The sequence below is a fragment of the Bicyclus anynana genome, chromosome 16, assembly GCF_947172395.1.
Source record: "Bicyclus anynana chromosome 16, ilBicAnyn1.1, whole genome shotgun sequence".
Lineage (NCBI taxonomy): Eukaryota > Metazoa > Arthropoda > Insecta > Lepidoptera > Nymphalidae > Bicyclus > Bicyclus anynana.
This window is the reverse complement of record NC_069098.1, coordinates 4,968,251-4,989,331: the sequence shown is the minus strand read 5'-3', so window position 1 is coordinate 4,989,331 and position 21,081 is coordinate 4,968,251. Positions and strand designations below refer to the sequence as shown.

Sequence of the window (21,081 nt, the reverse complement as noted above, 5' to 3'; positions counted from 1 at the left end):
TAAGAATTAACTTTTGCTAAGTACAGGTAGGTAGTGAGATTAGAGGTTGCATAATAATAAAATATTAATCTATGTCCTGCCTAATAAAATGTATATCTTTGTAGTAGAGTACATAATCGTACCTACATTATAATTCATCGATGTACATACATAGTGGATAAGTGTATGTAGGAGGATAAGGAAGTGCACCACCACCTCAACACTCCAACTTTCAACTTTTGCGGTACCCTCTGTTGATTAACGAACGAGGCTCTCACGACCGGCAAATGGCGGTATAGCCGTTCTAAAACCAGACTGAGGTAAATGTTACAGGCCGGTGTCGGCCAGCAGCGACTTTTGCAATCAGTCTGGCACTGCGATGACCAACCCGCCTACCCAGCGTGGTCACTAATAGCAATTCTTCCGATGAGAAACGCCAACACATGAAGGCCCGGTTCCCGGTCGCACTGCTCTTCCCGACTGCGGTAGCGGTCGAGGTCACGGCAGGGCAGGGGGTGCTAAGAATCTCCAGGCTTGGAGAGCTACCATCTTAATCTACTAGTTATGGTTACGTATAATACCAGGACAGTGAGAACAGACAAAAGCTTAGCCGAAATATTAGTGGAGTTGGAACAAATCAAGTTCATTTTGGGGCTATCAGAAATGCGAAGAGAAGGTGAGGGCACAGTAACTTAAGAATCAGGTCACATTGTTCACTATCGTGAAGGCGTTAAAACGTCTCAAAGCGGAGTGGGCTTCCTGGTAAAGAAAATCCTCGCAAATAACATCGTTGAGTGTGTCGACAAGAATTGCATGTCATACTGAGCTTAAACCAACGGTACTCGTTTACAATAATACAAGTATATGCAACCACGTCGATACACTCGGACAAAAAAGTTGAAGTCCTTTGTGATGGACATTTCGAAGGCTCTAGTCTTCAAACGATACGACTAAGTTCTATTTCACGACGGTTATGACTTTAATGCAAAATTGGGAGTGCAAGAATGTGGTGAATCTAAAGTAGGGCAGTTCTTCTTGATTCATTTCAGCGATTCCAGGTCGATTGGCGCTTTAAACAAGTTTTGAAATTTTGGTAAGACCCTGCAGCAATGACTGTCTAAGTTCAAGTCCCTCGATCGCATTCAATACCAATTCGAAAAGGGAGGAGATTTTCTATCCCCGATACTCTTTACTTGTGCTCTCGAAAATGTATTCAAGGTTATGGCCTGGAAATGTCAGGGCGTCAACATAAACGATGTACATACATAGTGAAATGTATTCGCATACATTTCACACTTGCGTTTTGCAGACGACATAGTACTATTGGTAGAATCGCTGCAAGCTCTTCGGCAATGCTGACAGACCTTACTGTTCCTCCAAATAAGTGGATTTATTAATGAATATTGACAAAAACCAAAATCACTGAGTGACACTGACGGTTGGCTTTATCCACAAATTGAAAGTCGCGCGACCTATGTCAGGAGTCTCTCTGAAGGACAAAATCCGAAACGAGGAAGTCCGTAGGAGAACCAAATAAATAGACAAAGCCCAAAGGATTAGCAAACTGAAGCGGCAGTGGATGGGCCATATTTGTCGCAGAGCAGATGGTCGCTGGGGTAGACCTGTCCTGGAGTGGAGACCACGTACCAGCAAGAGCACTGTAGACGCCTTCCAGCCTGATGGTCCGACGGTATTAATAATGTATGGGCAGCGACTCGATGAGGAAGGGAAAGGATCGTATGTGGTGGCGCGTTCTCAGAAAGGCTTATGTCCAGCTGTGGACGGATACTAACAGACTGTGATGATGACCTACCTAGTTTATTAATTTGAAATTTTCACGCATTCCCTTATTGGATTTAGTGAAGTGTGATTAGAGCTTAATAGCGTTATTACTTAGACCCAATTTTGTTGCACGGATGTCTACAATGCAGTTAAGTTTGTATTGCACTCTCGCGGAGATCCATGCGCGACACAGCCGATACAGTTGGCACAGTTGACTGAGTCGGCCGCTGCTGAGCGCAGCGCAGTCGGCAGTGTTCGCGCGATAATCGACGCGTTTGGACGTACGGTCATGCGAGAATCGGCTGGCAGGATGGCCGAACTACAGTTCGAGGCGCCGCTCGCGCAAATCGAGGAGGCGGACGACTGTCTATCCACGGCGGACTATCCGCAGAAGACCATAAACGGCAACGACATACTACTAAATAATTTGAACAATCTCAAAAGTGACATCGCGAAAATGAAAACCGACTCCAATAAAATCAACGATAATGACGAACCGAAACCGGTGAAGTGTAAACAGGACAATATGCAGAACGGTGAGGGAGACAACTTCACGGAGACTTTCTCCGGCTCGCTCGAAGATCTGGTGAACACTTTCGACGAGAAGATAACCAAGTGTTTCGGGAATTACGAGGAAAGCGTGGAAAAGCTGGCCCCGGTGCAGGTTCGCTCGCAGGAGGAAATTATGAACGAGTGCCAGTGAGTATCAATTACCACTAAATACCTAAATTACTAATTGGAGCACACGATTGTGATATCATCGATTTAGTCATGTCCAATAAACATACAAGAACATAATGCATACATCTTTCTAAACAATAATCTTGATCCTGTAATGCTTATTTCAAGAAATAAATATTACCCATTGCGTGTTTTTAAATACATATAAATGTATTTTTAAGATTATCTCAAGTCTCAGATTTGTCGAAGCATAAACAAAAAGGGCGGGCTTTGCGCATGGCTTTGGTGGTCGCGGGATCGATCGATGTTTTAGTTGGGGGTGTTGAAGAGGGTGCGTGGAGGGGTAGTGATGACGCATCCCGACCCGCCCTGCCTTGTCGACCCATACCCCACGATTAAATGTCGCACGCGACCAGCCACTGACCTTTTACGACACAATTATGCCAAGCGTAACCGATGGATGCCCTATTTGTTAATGTTAACCATATCTACGATGTCTTTTATTAAATTACAAGGTTCATAATGTCTATGTATGAATCTATTATCACACAACATATTCGTGTATTCAACCTTCATAATCATACTGTGGAATATGTCTATCAACGCACGTCTTACTAATATTGTAAACGCGAAAGTTTGTATGGATGTTTGTTACTCTTTAACGCCGCAACGCCTGATCGGATTTGGCTGAAATTAAAAACTAAGATAGATAATACCCTGGATTGCCACATAGACTACTTTTCATCCCGGAAAAATCCTTGTTTCCCGGGGTGTTGGTGAATAACTGAATTCCACGCGGACGAAGTCGCGGGCGCTAGCTAGTAATATTGTATTCGTGTATGTATAAAAACAATTTTTCCAAAAAAATGGGTAGCGTAATTTAAGTTTTCCTAATTCAGCACAATTTATACCAAGTTCAAGTCCGATAATGTTTCTCTTTAAATATTTTGTTATCATCTTTAATAGAAAAAAATCATATCATAAATTCGGTATATTTTATTACATAACCTTGAGCTTTAAATAAGAACTTATACTTGAACGCACAGCAACAAAATACGCTTCACCGCAGAATCTTTGATACCTACCTTGTGCAAGTCTTTGGATAAAAAACGTCGTTTCATAAATAGCCCGAAGAAGCTTCAGCTATAAACGCAGACTAGACAGTCTACACATTCAAAAGACTTCATACAATACAGCTCTGAGCTCATGGTCACACTCGCTCGGTCTTTCTCATTTATGAGAATCTGAACATAATGGCGAAACCCCCACATCTCTCTATTGTTTACAGTAAACAGCTTTTTGCTGTTACTTTTATCTTTCACTCATGGGAAGGTGATTGTGTATCCCTTGCAAGGTTTTCTACCATGTATGAAATTCATTATCATACGCATATTTAATGACTATCATTAATATTTTTTCAACTCATACATGCATAGGATAGTGTGGTGTTTGATGCTTTTACAACTTGAGTTTTGGTTTTGCCTTGCTCAGGTGGTTGAGGTTTCGGACGCTGCATCGGTGCTTCGGCATTGTGGTGTGTGGCACCCGGTTTTTTTTTCTTTCTTTTCCTTGGCATGTCCATCATAACAGCAAAACGTTTCTTAGAATTGGCTTATCAGTCTTTGAAAACATCTTCATCAGTTTTTGAAAACACTCATCATAAATGGTCCATTCGTGTAGCAGCAACGATTTAAAACACGTCAAATTTGTAATACCTCTCTTTTTAAGTTGGGTGTTGATAATAGGGTGTCCTTAACAGAATATAGAACACTTCCAAAGTTACATAGATTACGTGAAACATGAAAGCTATTATTTCTTAAAACCAGCATTTGTTTTAGTGACAAACCGAACTTTTGGAACCGTTCCAGATGACCCGAATACCCTCAATGTGGACGAATATAAAATTTAACAGTTTGCGAAAATCTGAAGGATAACCTGCATTTTGTGAATACAATAACATCGTTCGGTAAACAATTAACCCATTTTTTTAATTGGTAACAGATGCTCGTCAATAAAATATACAGTTACGTGAAATCTTGGAGTAATAAATTACCTAAGTACACAAACAAAACGTCAAATTGTTTTCGCTTTCCAGGTCTAAATTGAATGCCAAAAATATAAACTAGAGATAATGCTATGCCCTTTGGTTTCACTCGTACATAAACCAATAGTCTAGTTGACACATTTGTATATAAAGATCCTTAATTGTTCATAAACGTTCTACTAGATTGAAAAAAAAAAGATTATATTTTTTTGAGACACGAGTACATAAAACTTTTAATTTTGAAATATTATTTTACAGTAAGAGCAAAAACGCTATCGAACATGGTGGTCTATATTTTATTTGTGTCATGACGTCACGTAAACATTAAACTGTTTAATATTATAAAGCAAAAAAATTGGACATTGGCATGCTGTATGACGTTTATTTCTGTATTGACATCAAGTAACATCGTGACGTCGCAAAATGGACGACGGCGATTTTTACGTTTGAAAAAATTAAAAAATACGTAGGTAGTTTTTAAATTGAGTTTTCTATGAAATCCTTACCTTACCTTATCAGCCGATAGACGTCCACTGCTGGACATAGGCCTCTTGCATGGACCTCCAAGCACAACGATCTCGAGCCGCCAGCATCCAGCGGCTCCCTGCAACCCGCTTGATATCCTCGGTGACACCCCTTGCCCCGCCGTTACCACGACCGCTGCCAGAGCCGGGAATAGCGGGGCCACCGGGGACTAGGGGCTGCTTCTTTTTAGATTTGTCCATGAAGGTTAATGCCCGTAAAATGACCACGCTGGGCATGCGGGTTGGTCATTCGCAGCGCTGGATTTTCCGCAACCGGTGTCGCTGCTGCCCGACACCGGCCTGTGCCATTTATGAAAATCCAGCCAGTTAGGAATGGTTATACCGCCATTGATCGGCCAATCGGTCGGTAAATCCTTAACTTATATTAATTAATCTATACGAATATTATAAAGCTGAAGAGTTTGTTTGATTGAACGCGCTAATATCAGGGACTACTGGTCCGATTGAAAAATTCTTTCAGTGTTAGATAGCCCATTTATCGAGGAAGGCTAGACTATATATTATCCCCGTATTCCTACGGTAACAGGAACCGCGTGAGTGAAACCGGGCGGCGTCAGCTAGTATCCATATATTTCTAACCTTTAATCCGTGTATTATACGAAATTAATATTGTTTATAATAAATTTGATATGATTCAAATACCCTACTACTGCTATCCGGCGTTGAGATAATTTTTCAATCGATCAATTAGTTCTTCGAGATCAGTGCGTTCAAACGTTGGATTTTTTTGTATCGATAAATCGAAGCTACAATCTGCTTAGATACAACAGGTGCATTGCGTTGATTCCCGCAGTGATTCGTGGCGGTGCAGTGTGCGCAGATGTTGCGTCCACCTTTTATGACAGACAAGAACACCTTGCCGAATATTTTATGACCACAGACTGCAAAATGTGCATCCGTGAAATTCTTTTAAAATGATATTAAAACTACCTACTTATATTGACTAACTTAAACTAAAAAAAAATAAATATACCAACAAACAAATTAGAAATTAATGTAGAAAACGCATGTCATTTCATAACTTATTTAATTAAATTATGTATTGTTTGTTTATAAAGTGTTATTCAAAATATTAAAAAATAAGTAAAATAATTATTGTTTTAATCTTGTTAATCGTATTTATTTTAATTACTTTAAGAACAAGTTAATTATAATTATTATTAGGTGTGAAATGACTCGATTTACACTATCATTTTTAATTTGTTTGTTAGTAAACAGTGCACATCTTGTTACTATCTAGCATTTAGTAAAGTTCGATAGCACTAGAATCAGCCTAGAGGTAACACTATGGTATAGAACGATGCTAAAAATCTGCAGAATATATTGGTGAAAGAAAACTTATATTACATACATTATTCACCACAGAGTTGCTATGCATGATGTGGCGCCATGTATTAACAACTATCGCGGCACACGACCCACGTCCGTCTCGATGCAGTTCCTTTTGAATACAAATTACTTCTACTATCATATTTGCATTTGCAACGTATATTGTTACCGGCAATTTTTTTATTTAATGTATCTAAATTGCTTGATTTGTTTATTGTATTTAACCTGCCTGCTATTGAAACAACGTGGTAGGTCTAAGCATCAAGACTCATCATCATCATCATCATCATCATCATCATCATCATCATCATCATCATCATCATCATTATTATCATCATCATCATCATCATCATCATCATCATCCATCATCATCATCATCATCATCATCATCATCCATCATCATTAACAGCTGATGGACGTCCACTGGCATAATCTCTTGCATGGACTTCCAAATACAACGGTCGAGCCGCCAGCATTCTGCGGCTCAACCCGCTTAATGTCTTGATGTGATGATGGTGTCCTCGGTCCACCTAGTCGGTCGACCAACACTGCGCTTTCCGGTTCAGGGTCACCATTCCAGCACCTTGGAACCCAAACGTTTATCGGTACGATACATCCAGACTATACTTAAGCGAATGCAACTTAGAACATAATTTTAACATTTGGTTTTTGTTACTCATATTTCTCTCCAAATACCTACAACAAAACAAACAAATCATAATACCAAAACTGCATGAAACTAACAACTGGCCTACACAATATATTCAATTTATATTCATGATGATATAGTGATACACAGACCACAATTGATCTTTGAACTTAGATTGAAGATTGAAAATACCAAAGGCTTGGAGTTGCATCACACAGTAGAGACGAGGAAAACATAATAACATTTAGATCTTTTTGATTGCCCTTTAAAAGTTGAAGCGTAGGAAATGTTTTCTCTAAAGTATTCTGATAAGTAAATTCAAACATGATACTGTACAGAATTTGTGTAAAATACACAAACAATTTAAGTAAATTAATGAATTTTCTTTAAGAGTTCATCAATCTCTCAGCTCAGACAATGAAATTGTAGTTTGTCTCGAATAAAATACTAGGTTATAAAATATTCTTAAAAACTAGTGTAGCTTATAATTATTAGACCTATAATAAATCTTTTATATATCTACATCTCATAAAATTTCTAGAAAATAAAAGACTTTTGCAAAAAGCAAAACAGTGTACCTGAACGTAATTTGTGTGTTGCAAAATTTACATGTCCAATATAATTAGAGGGATGTCATCACAAAAGGCTCCATACCATATACGGTATTATGTTGTCTCTATTAAAACAAAGCTTCTTTTATACATACTAGAGAAATATTTAAAAAGAAATGTTTTTAAATTGGAAAATGTAAAGAAACATACACCGCGAAATCATGAGCTCTAGGAAACCTAGCAACTGATGTTATCTGTGTGAAGCTATTTCCGAACACGAACCTTGAACGTAATAACTATTATTATAATATTACTAGTTTTTGCCGTTTCTTCCCCTGTGGCTTCTTTAACGGGTCTCTTCTTTAATAGTGTTGGTTCTAAATAACGGAATAATGTAACTAACTGAATCTTACGATTAACTGATCTATATTTTCTAAGACAGTAGATATTCATAAAAAATATTATGTGCATTTATGTCATCATCATCATCATCATCATTATTATTAGTCAGTGGACATCTACTTGTGGACTCACCATCATCATTATTATCAGCCAGTGGACATCTACTGCTGGACATAGGCCACATGGACTTCCAAATAAATGGACGCGGGCCGCCAGCATCCAGCAGCTCCCTGCAACCCGCTTGATGTCCTCGGTCCACCTAGCAGGAGGTCTACCAACACTGCGCTTTCCGGCGCGGGGTTGCTGTTCCAGCACTTTGGGACCCCAACATCCATCGGCTCCTTGAACTATGTGCCATGCTCATCGCCACTTCAGCTTCGCGACTCGCTGAGCTATGTCAGTGACTTCTTCTGCGGTTTTCCTCATTTCAGATTCAATCATGCAATGAAATTCGAAGCACGCTCATAGCTTCCATCGCCCGCTAACTTTGAGCCTATTTATGAGGGCCACAGCACTGGCTTTATAAGGGCCTTAGCACTGGCAACACGCACTGTTCGAAGACTTTCGTCCTCAGACATTTATGTAATCGAGACATATTTTCCAATCATAATACTTATTTCTCCTCGTCCTCAATATCTGATCTTTTCCCTTATGTTATGCCATCTTCTTCTATATTCGGACATCATCTTAGACAATGGATTTGAGTGTGGTGCGGACCTAATCAGACCAGCGCATAGGGCTGCACCCTCGCCACCTTTTTCTTCTATCTTGCCAGTAACAACTATTTTTTCCAGATTATCTCCGTCTTTCCCAACAATGTATCTCAACTCTAGAATACGCTTGAGGCAAATGGCCTTGTTTTAAGATACTATAGAATAAATAAATTCAGCAATCTGTTTTCCATCGAATGCATTGCGTATTTTAGTTTCCAATGTTTTCGAAATCTATGTTCTTACCTAAATACCGTTGATAAAACGATCACTGATCGATCGCATGTCGGTTTTAATCTGTTAATTAGTTTGTCCTTCCTGAACACCTCAACTTTCTATACCTACCACATACATTCATGCTAGATAACAATTAGCAAAATAACCTTCAAACTGTTAAACAAAATGATACTAAATAACTACAATTTGTTGTAAAGTATTTTATAGCAATTCTAGAAACCTGCTCTCAAATTATTCAGTATTTTTTAAAACTCTCCAAGGTCTTTGGGGAAATTTGATATCTGCATCGATCTCTGATCTTTATGTACATACCTACATTGTATTTATGTAGCATTAAAAACAGCGTGAAGCTATTAACGATCTTTAATTTAATTTAATGGTTTCTGTTCTTTGCTAGTTTGCATCCTATATTTTGCTATGAAGATTGCTTCTTTGCTGAGAAGCAGTATTTGATTATTTTCTCATTAGTAAGTACAAGTTAGTATTGAAAGACTTATTTAGAACAACTGTGAACTTAGAAAAATACTGCTATGACATTAACACACTAATCATCATCGCCTATAGTGATTCTAATGTCAGTGTTTTTCAGATAGCATGGATACGGTGTAAGTTGCCTTATGACGTTCACAATACGTACTATTATCTTGAGTCGCGGAAAACTTTCAAGTGAAACGAACTGTCACCGTACCCATGCTATCTGAAAAACATTATAGGCATTTACATCGTTGTAATCGAATATCTCCTGAAATATTGTCGTATCGTAAAACAACTTGTCCCTTTTTATATTTTACTCGTATTTGCATTCGTATCGGATGTTCCGGTGCGGAAATGTGCCCTAGATAAAAACATTACGACGAATTAGCAGACCTCATTGTCTGTAGAACGATTTGCATATTTGCAGCTATTTCGCATAAATTTAAATACTTACCTACCTACTGTATTTTTTACTACCACACATTTTTACAATGCATCGCCTATTTTTTGTACCTATTATTAAATCCTATCAAAACATAAATATAAAAATGGGAACCAAATTCAATGTTACAAGTCTGTGCAGTTATCGATTAAGCCGACAAAAAAAAATATATCTAAGTGGGTGCTTAATTAAATAATAGCATAAAGAACTTAAAATTCATTAAAGCTCAAGATTTGAATTGGCTATTTTTGCATAAAATATTAATAATTTATATCGTTTTCAAATTCTTTATATTATATGCACGTACTGTTTTTAAGGATCAATTTTGAAAAAAGAATTACGAAACACGAGGAGCTCGCTTGGGTCTACACCACGGCATTGAACAATGATCTAATCTACATTTGTAAGCATATTAAACATAAACATAATGCAAAATAAATGTATATACCTAAACATGCTACAATACGTTTTATGCACTGTTTTATGTGACATGTGATATAGTACCTAGTTTCCTGTTATATGTATATAATTATGTAATATATCGATAAAATATATAAGATTCATGCTAGCAAGGATTCTGGTCATCGCATGACCCACGCATGCGGGTAAGGTGAATGACCTGCGTTTTGCGAAGACTACCCACATAACTCCATAATTGCAACCATGATTTACCTGTATCTTGATGTACACTGTGTTGGACGTTTAAAAAATTACATTTTTGTAATAGTTATGGTATATGATATGCATAAACTAAATAAATATATATATATTACTAATATGTATCATAAAGAGGTAACATATGCATATTATCCCTGTATTCCTACGGGATAGGGCACTACGCGAGTGAATCCTCGGGCGTCTGTTAGTTAGTAATAAATACCAAGTAATGTAATGGTAGTAACAAAGACCCCCTAAGGTCCGTCAGCGTCCCAATCCGGTTTCTGAAGGCAATCCTTTCATTAGAAAGTCAACGTTAAAATTGTTTATAGCAACCACAGATTAAAGAATAATAGGCAGATAGAGCGTACGCAACACGGCAGGGATGCAGCCATGCCAAATACAAATTCAAAAACGAATACACGTTCTCGAGTCAGTAGGTACGACACGAAGCATCAGTAATTTTAAATTATTCAAAAAAAAAAATGGCGCTTGTTTTAAATATTTTAAAACTGTTTACACAAACTAAAAAGATAAGATAGAGTATTTTTCTATAGATAATTAATGATTATAATATCAATTTACGTAATTGTTGTTAAGTAGTGTTAGATCTTGAAATATAAATTATGAAAAAAGTTTGTGTAAGCGGATGTCAAGGAGGCGCGTGACGTTTGTTTTTTTTTAGCCTCACATCGCTGTTGACATAGACTCATTCTGTATTATTCTTCATTCTGTGATAGCAACGAAAGGTGGGTCATAATTGTAAGTTCTTACGATGCTATATCTAATCTATGAATACATATTTGTTCAACTTGGTGCGTTTATATTTTGAATACCCAGTCATAACTTCCGCGGACGTGCATAGATTTCGATAATCGATTTTCTTTTGTAAATGGCATTGATTATTATTATTTTTTTTTATTCTTTACAAGTTAGCCCTTGACTACAATCTCACCTGATGGTAAGTGATGATGCAGTCTACGATAGAAGTGGGCTAACTTGTTAGGAGGAGGATGAAAATCCACACTTCTTTCAGTTTCTACACGACATCGTACCGGAACGCTAAATCGCTTGGCGGTACGTCTTTGTCGGTAGGGTGGCTAGCCACGGCCAAAGCCAGACCTGGACCAAATAAGAAAACCTCAATCGGCCCAGCCGGGGATCGAACCCAGGACCTCCGTCTTGTAAATCCACCGCGCATACCACTGCGCCACGGAGGCCGTCAAGTGAATTAAGTGAATAAAAAAACAAACATACAGCCGAACGTAGAACCTCCTCCTTTTTGGAAGTCGGTTAAAAATATAAGAGCACATTTTTAAAACGAGTTATAGTTTTGACAAATGACCCCTATTATATCATTGTTAACAAATTTAAAGATAAAAGGATCATCATTCCTCCAAAACTTTACTACTCATCATTATTATTTCCATTTTTAGCCGACTTCAAAAAAAGAGGAGGTTATCAATTCGTCGGAATCTTTTTTTTTATGTATGTTCACCGATTACTCGAAGACGCATGGACCGATTTAATTTTTTTTTTCTTTTACGAGGGTATGCGGGTATGTATGAGGGTTGGTCACATAGTAATCATGTCAGGATCTGATGATGGAATCCTGGAGAAACTAGAGCGTTTTAATTTACTAAACTAAAAAGCGAAAAATGACGTCTATGGTACCTTCTCAGTTTGCTCAATGCGATCCGTTTGATTTTTAGTTTAGTAAAAACATTTTTATAATTTTGAAGTCGGTTGTATTTTTTTACTGACATTTCATATTATTCTGACATTTTACCTATATTATTTCGACTTTTTAATTTTATTTTTGATTTTCGTCTTTATATTTTTTCTTAATATGGGTGTATGTCTTTAATAAATGATATTCTTTTATTATTTTTTTTTGAAGTAGGATTTACATACTAAATGTACAGAATTGATTTATAATTAAAATCAATCCGCTGCCACCTTAACTTCCAGGAATAAATAAGTAATAATGACTCCTTCAAAATCAATCATTATGAAAACACTCGTTAAGTTTTCAAAAGCTAGCTGTATTCTTCATTTTGAAAAACGGTTTAGTAATATAAGTGAACGTTTTCCATTATCTTTCTTGCGTTTAACTTCGTAGATCATCCATCAAAATGTCGGTAGACTGTTTGAAAGCTTCGACAGAAGCTCTTTAATAAAATTGATAAATTAGGATACTTACACGTATAAACTCGGGTATTACAAGGTTTTTAACATTAAATAAGTATACTTATATTTTATTTTTAATAATAGTATCTATTATTTTAAAATATGTTGTTTTAAGGAATACTGCAAATACAGTACATATATCATCACAACATTTACAACATCATGTATAATCAAAATAACACGAAAATTGTGTTATTTTGGTTATACAGGGTGCTGGGACTGCTGGGGAGTATTTTCCGTAATTTCAAGGTGTTGACGAGTCCACTTATAGGGGACGAGTTGCATAACTAATATTTTTTTAACTAAACAATATAAACTTTTTCTGTTTTCTTACAAAATAATTCAAATAATTCCTACTATCCATGTAACACGCCTTAATACATGCATTTCAAAATTTTAAAGGTTGGATACTTGGATACGTCATAATTATAAGGAAGTGTATAATGGACACATTTTAAGATCTATTTACAAAATAAATATTATTTACTCCGAAGACATTTATTTTAGTACACAATATGTTCTTTGAACATTTTTAATTATTTTTCGGTAAATAATATAACCCCAGAGTTATGGGAAATACTCCCCAGCACCCTGTATATTGTTATATTTAATTATATTGTTATATTTAATTATTTTGTTATATTTAAAAATAGTCATTAAGATAACCATACAACAGGAAAATTAAATTTTCTCCATGTTGTCATAAACTAAGCTCTTCAAAACGCATAACATTGCTAATAAGCTGTCATACAAAGACACTTTTGACTTTCATAACCTCGTGCTACAAATTTATGGAAGTAACATACATGTGACAGAAAATTTAATGTTTTTCTAAAGTAGGTACTGTTATTATAATATAGTAAATCAGCTTCCACCTTCACACAAGAAGTAAAAGTAATTGTAAATGAAAATCTTATTTTTAAAAATAACATATTTTGTTTCTTTCTTGCCTATTTGCCTTGTGCCTTGTCGTCTCTTGTTTCTTGCCAGTTCAATTCAACAGCTTCTGTAGATCCACTAGTCACTATAAACAGACAAAACAACGTATCAAAGTGCTATTTAAAAAAAAGCAACAATTTTTTTTTACCAAAAACATCGTTTTACCTGGATACATAAAATTGGTTAAGAGGGACGCTATATTTAAAGATAGTCCGACAAAGGAACTAATGGTCCCATTTATTGCCATTTTACGCCTTTTACAAGCTATGTTTACGTAGGCCGAACAAAATGGGATTGTGTAAAATGTAAATTGTAAGTGATTCGGAAGTTATTCGGATGGTCGAACAGCGTTGAATGTTATGTTACGGATTAGTAGTTGAATAGCATAACTAGATAGCTAGAAATCTAATTTGTAGCTAGATTAACGGTTACGAACATAACGGTGGTATCAACAATGAAATACTTATTGCTGTTTTAATCATCTTGTTATATATGTTTTAATCATCTTGTTATGTAACCACGATATTTTAAGATAAATAAGGTCATTTTATATTGTAAATATTTTTTTGTCATGTAATAAATATTATATTAAACAATCTTAAGTAATTAAGTGTAACAAATGGAAAAATATCGAAATAAAATTTAATTTTGACATTAAACATTATAATTACGACTGTACGACTTATTTAAACACATGATTTTTTCAGTAAAGTTCAAGAATAAAAACACTTAATACAGCTTCATTTCATTATATGGATATAATAATATTTTTATATTTAGTACTAGATTTTATATGCTTCCCAACTTTTTATGATATTCCAAGATTCTGCAGTTCTCATACTAAAAATAACAATGGTTTTTGTGTAATATATATTCGGTTAAAAAAACAATACAAAGGAGCGGTTCAATTACACGGTCGAGTAAACCCATGGCAGTTTATAGTATCTTTGTGTACAAACCATAGTCTAATGAATAGACTATGGCGAAGAATAATGGCTACTAACCTGTCATTTACCAACAGGTTGCCATTTACTATTTGAGAGAGATTGATGACTCCATTATGCAGTTCTTTGTGTGGGTAGGACTAAACAAAACGGTGATTTGTTGTAGTTCTAAAAAAGGCAAAATAATAATTACGAAATGTAACATCTCTACATACTGAATAAGATCTTCAATTGTAAATAATTTAGCTTAAAACGCTATGAAAGCTATGAAAGGAGTTATCTATGTTTACCCTTGCCTGCTATCATTTCTGACGTTAAGTGACGATGCGAGTAACTTGGAAGAGGTACAAGTTTACTGGTATACTACCCAAACCTCAGCCTAGTCAAGCCACAACATTTTGTGCTTTTCAAATTTGGCTTGGCAGGGAGAATAACACGAGCGGACAAGGGAAATGTTAACTGTTAACTGTCAAAGATCCTTAACCCTACACCCATCGGTCACAAGTCGGGACATTGCTAAAGATAAAGGCAAAGTTTAAAAGTCTGTTTTAACTAATAAGACTAAATGCGTTCCCATTAAAGGTAATTCTCAGTTAAAATTTTATCTTTCCAAAAACGGTAAGCGCCAAAATTATGCGATGTAGATATATGGAATTGAACATGGCCTTTCTTAGTAAAGTCTAAACCTTTCTTAGAGTTACAAGTTCTACGCTTCTAAGTCCATAAACAGTGATTGTATGTAAGTTTTTTTGTACAATTGTGGTTGTGACGTCTTTATTGTACATAGGTAGGTATATAATAAGCTGAGAATACAACGCTGCTAAGTTAGCTAGAATCGCGTTGGCATGACGCATCTCTGCCATATGTCGCCCTCACAGTTTCCTTGAAGTCGCCAACATGCGATAACGGATTATTTTTCTGCGGACTTGTTTAAGATAGGCATTCATATCAAAATCTCAACATCACAGAATAATAAAGCTTCATTGTTCTATGATGGTGAATTATTGTGTTCACTAGATAAAATGGCCGCTCTAAATAAGGTATTTGCAAATCCATCCAATCCATTAAGCTAATTCTTTGGAAGTAATAGTAGTTATAGCCCAATGGATATGACCTCTGCCTTCGATTCGGATGGCGTAGGTTCGAATCCGGTCTGGGGCATGCACCTCCGATTTTTCAGATAGGTGCATTTTAAGGAATCAAATATCACGTGTCTCAAACGGTGAAGGAAAAACATCGTGAGGAAACCTGCATGCCTGAGAATTTTCTTAATTCTTTACGCGTGTGAAGTATGCCAATCCGCATTGGGCCAGCATGGTAGACTATTAGCCGAACTCCTTTCATTAAGAGAAGAGACTTGTGCTCAACAGTGATCCGAATATGGGTTTTTAATGATGATGAATAGCAGTCCAGCCCAGTAAGGTTGAACATGGTTAATTGGCAATCATCATGCGATAAGGACAAGCAATATCATTGCCAAATACATATGTTCAACAAAGCATTGTTTGAATAACCAAAATTACAAAATTAAATCTTTAAGACTTAAGAGATAAGGATTGTTCACACTGTTCTATTTACTGATTCATAAGCTAACTGAACGAACTAATGCAATGAATAATTTTAAATTAGATATTTTGATTTGAAAAATAAATGTCGCTATAGTTTGGAAAGTTCGTTAATGACACTCCCATGATATGCGGGCGACGGGGGAGAATGACTGCGCGAGTGTGAAGTCGTGCGCGCGGGGCAGAGAGAAAGACTGCGCGGGTATGAAGACGTGCGCGAGGGGGCAAGCGGGAGTGTTAATTTGAATTTGCCAAGCTATAAAAAGCGTGGCTATATTAGACGTGTTAAAATGTATAAGCTTAAATCAATCTCACGCACTGAAATCATGATTTAATCCCATATGCCGTTACTGTACAGTATCAGACTTGTTACAAGCCAGTATTTCTGTCCGTACCTCACCCGAAGGGCCACAACCTGCGTGTGCTAACTACACGGAATGTTCCTCTTTGCTCTCCACACGATGACCTTCCATCAATTTAAAATAGATTACGCTTGTACGAGGGCAATGTGAGGTGAGATGAGTGAATATTCATGATCTTTGCACTACTCACGCCACAATACGTCACAAATTGTATTCATAGATGGTTCTATCTGCATACTTATACGTAGGAAATGTAATCTCACGTTTTATTTTTTGAGTATTGTAATGTTTATTCAATGACCAGCAGTCACTCGCGACTTCGTCTGCATAGTGAATTAATGTTAAACTAATTGGGTACACCTTCCTTTTTGAATCACTGTTATTAGATCAACCACATTAAAATCCATGGCGTACAGTAAAAGATAATCGTAACCGTAAATTAAAATAAAATTTTACGTCTTAAACTCAATCTTTTAATTGGTGGGTAAACAATATCTGATTGGTGAATTGGATTGGAATAAACTGCAGTTTATTCTGCTTATTTCGCTGATTAGTTTATACGCGTCATGAAAACCGTATGCTTAATCCACTTTACGGTACACCCAAAAAGTAAGGGTGGTAATTTTAGCCAAGGTTATAAAATCACATACAGTGCTCGCCACGGATCTTTGTGTTTGTGAAGTTAGCAACAAATGACTGCGCAATGAATCAATAACAGTACAAATGGCGCGGGCGGGGGGCGGCGCGCTCATTCCGCAGCTAACTTCACAAACTTAAAGATCCGAGGTGAGCACTGAGTCAATTTAGGAAATGTAAAACTCAAAATGACCCGAGTTGGAAATCAAACCACTCAAGCAGATTGTTTTACAAGGCATTTCCAACTGCACCATTACAAAATTGTGCTACATTTCACAGTTAATATGTTAGTTAATCGATGGCGTTAAGGAATTCCCTTCCAGTAGAGTGGCTAAGTCCAGTTGCTAGACGTGTAACTCGACTCGATCACATGTTTATAAAGTCCATTTGGGATACGAGAAGCAAATAAATTGCCGTAGGGACTTTCAAATTGCCTATTTAAGTGAAATTATTGATCACAATTTATGTTGCATTTAAAAGAGCAACTGCTGAGTTTCTTGCCGGTTTCTGCTCAGCAGAACCTGCCTTCCGAACCTGTGGTAGAATCTTTATCTACCTATCTACGGTGGTAGAAACCGGTGGTAGTATCAAAAGTGCTTGTAAACTGAGCCTACTTGAAATAAATGAATTTTGAATTTTTTGTCATTACTATATATATCAATGTATGTTTATGACAGAAGTTCAATATTTTTGCAGTTAACTTATAGTGAAAATTGTGCATCGCTTAATAATAGTTCTCAATTTACGTCGCCTCGTATGATTTATGAGGATAATGACTGTACAAACCGCATGTGTGGTTTTGTTTTTGCGTTCATCTTTTTGCCATCTATTGCCGTTCTACCGGTTGCAGTTCTGCCGTTATGTCACATGGAAAATGGCCTTTTGAAACAAATAGCGGCATTGCACGACCCACTTGGCTGTCCGCTGAGATTTCCTGATTTGTGAGTTGTTGAGGACTATAATCAACTTTTAACGTAGTACTTAAATGAGCAATATGTTAATGATTGATATTGAACAGATCTGTATGATTCTTATTTGCCAAACTATCTATCAGGGGAGATGAATTCTATCATTCCGATTCCTATCGGATTATGTTTTATAAATCCATACATTCATACTCATGATTGCTGCGATGTCGTTTTTGTCGTTTGTGTTAAGTTATTTTGTTTGTTTTGAATAATTATGTTTGTGCTAGATTTTATGTATGTATATTTGGTGCTGCTGTGCTTTTGATTAATATATTATGAAGATCTATTAAGGTAAAGTTAAATTCTATATATGTTATTCTGTGACTCGAGTTTTGCGAACGTAAATAATATAATTCAACGCATGAACGGGTTAGGTAGATACCTATAAGACAATTTCAGTATTCTCTACTGCTATCTATATACTAAGGGAGTCGGTTAAATGCAAGAAACATTCACCGAGGTTAGCTTTTGAATGAATGTCTTCTTGTCCTTTACCTTTCGTCATCATTTCTATCTACGCACTACTTAGTACTTACCACTGTCTACATCACGAAAGGTAAAACAGGTAGTTCTTCGTAAGGCATGGCTTGGCAAGGCAAAGGTTGTGCCGTTGTAAGTTAATGTTTTATTTGTGCAATATGATAACAAACGTTTTCAAGAAATCAGAAATGAATCAGAATGAATTCAGATTCTAAAAGTACAAATTCTTCTCCCATTCACATCTTAATCTTCAATGGTATTTGCTATAAACACAACTCTTGAGTTTATTTTCGCAACATTCGCGTCATCCTGTCTGGATTGCTTGTATGATTTCATGTATGACTAAAAGTGTAACATTACCCATCATATTAATGAGTAATCCATTTAAGGATGACTTAGTCCAGTTTCCTACTAAAATTGCTTTATTGTGTTTTGAACCTTCTATAAAAATCCAGTAGGCTAATTGACACTTTTATAAAAGGGTCTTAAATTGATCATTAGTTTGCAAAAAAAAATTATTTTTTTGACAATACGAGCCAAAACGTTATCCGCCATGATGGTCTATATTTTACCTGTTTCATGACGTCACGTTAACATTGAACCTTAACCAAACGGAGTGTTTGACAAATGTATTAGTTAGTAATTAGTTTGACGTTTATTCCTTTTAATGTAATCAAGTAACATCCTGACGTCACAAAGTGGACGACAGTGTTTTTGACATTTGGATTTTTCCAATAAACACATGATTTCACACAAATCATTAATATTGCTTATTCAGTAAAAGCTTATTATTATTATTAAAATTCGCGGGGGATACGTTCTCTAAATGTGTCACGAATGATTCCCTATTCACTGATTAAAAAACAAATTTTTTTATCTGCGAATAATGAAAACGTGAATAAAGGAAGCGTGAATAAGGAGCTTTAACTGTATTAAATTTGATATGACTCAACTACCCTATTGGAAAGGGTTCTGTTTTAGATAGATACACTGATTTAGTTTATCATAAAACACTTTTTGATATAAGTTTTATCCTTATGAAGGGTTTTGAAAAGGTTTACGTAAGACGAATTCTGCGTTAATCTTGCAAAATTGCCCAAGATACGCTTAGCCTCGTGAAACTTATTCAAGGCCAGACTCCGTCGGTATCCCATCCGGCCCTCCTAAAAGGGTCACTCCCCCTGCCCAACCCACTCCATTATTGCTTTTATTTCTCCGCAATAATATCGTGCAGTAAGTAACTCATGTAATATAGTCGAGATTTTTTTCAGTTATTATGAAATACACTATGTATAAATTCTAGAAAATATTTATTTTGAGACGATAGTAGACTCGCCTGAGAAATTAGAAGAAGAAGAAGAAATACTTTATTGTACACAAAAATACAATTATAAATAAAATTATTAAAAATGATGATTTAATCTTAGCATGCAAATGCGGCCTTATTACTATAAGTAATCTCAGGCAACCCCTGAGGAGAGAACTTGCGAAGAAAGAGCGGGAAGGTGCAATACATTATAATTAGGTAGGTACTATTATTCCCAAAAAAATATTTTAATGTTTGATTAACTTCGTTTACTTGATAAAGAAGTTTAAAACTTTGTAGTTGTCGAATCTAGTATCACAAATATATACGTATGTAATAAATACATTTATATCATACCTTTGACGATTCAAAATAGTGTGAGCTGGAAGCTAAAAGATGATATATAGTCTCGTATCGTCAAGTCGACGGTTCTAACATTCATTAGCTACATTCACCTTCCGTTTCAAATTTAGAGATATTTCTGTTCATCTTTAGAACGTAATACCTGGCACGCCTCGGACTGTCCTTTTCAACCTACAACCCATATAAGTTAGAGAGACATTCCATCGTTCAATGTTTAAGGACTAGTGACTTTTGAATTGGTCATATAACCTCACCGTTGTGCAGCACTGGTAATTTGCCATGCTTCTGTAAATCAATGTCTCAAAAAGCACATTTAGTCCCGTGCATATTTGAACGCGCGTTAGACTTTGGTTTATTTGCATTTTATTTCTTAGAAGTACTATAAGTAGTCAGTTAATAGTATCAACACTGAAATAAACTGGAATTTCTATGTCTGTGTTTTGATATTCCGTTTATATTACCCCTGTTGGAGGTAATAAATATGTAACAGTGAGACTGTTTCGTCGAAAATTTGCTATGTATTTACAAAACTGTTTTTCTCGTTTCTCTAGATTAAATGAGATTTTTCAAATGACGTGGATATATATATATATATATATATATATATATATATGGACGTCAGAATGTATGAAATAAACAATTTAAATTTACAAATTGTGCTATTGCAGAACATATCTAATCCAGTCAGTCAAGATCAGTCAGATCTGGCCTTTTCCTAATTTACTTTCGTAGGTACATTTATTTATTAATACTTTGCTACAATCTAAAAATAACTGGAACATGATTTTGGAAAATACTTTGAACCATATTCTCTTTGTTTCCATATCTACTAAAAGCTTGTTTCTA

The 21,081-nt window shown here is 36.0% G+C and overlaps 1 protein-coding gene across 2 annotated transcripts in view; it reads left to right on the top strand.

Moving 5' to 3' along the window:
• Positions 1–1,966: 1,966 nt before the first annotated feature.
• Positions 1,967–21,081, top strand: part of LOC112046675 (fasciculation and elongation protein zeta-2) — a 67,288-nt gene continuing 48,173 nt past the window's right edge. Inside the window, exon 1 of one of the 2 annotated variants that reach the window (XM_024083393.2) lies at positions 1,967–2,460. In XM_024083393.2, coding sequence (XP_023939161.1) covers positions 2,051–2,460 — 410 coding nt within the window. In that variant the 5' untranslated portion in view covers positions 1,967–2,050. The remainder of the gene's footprint in view (positions 2,461–21,081) is intronic. The other variant, XM_024083394.2, reaches the window with a different exon arrangement.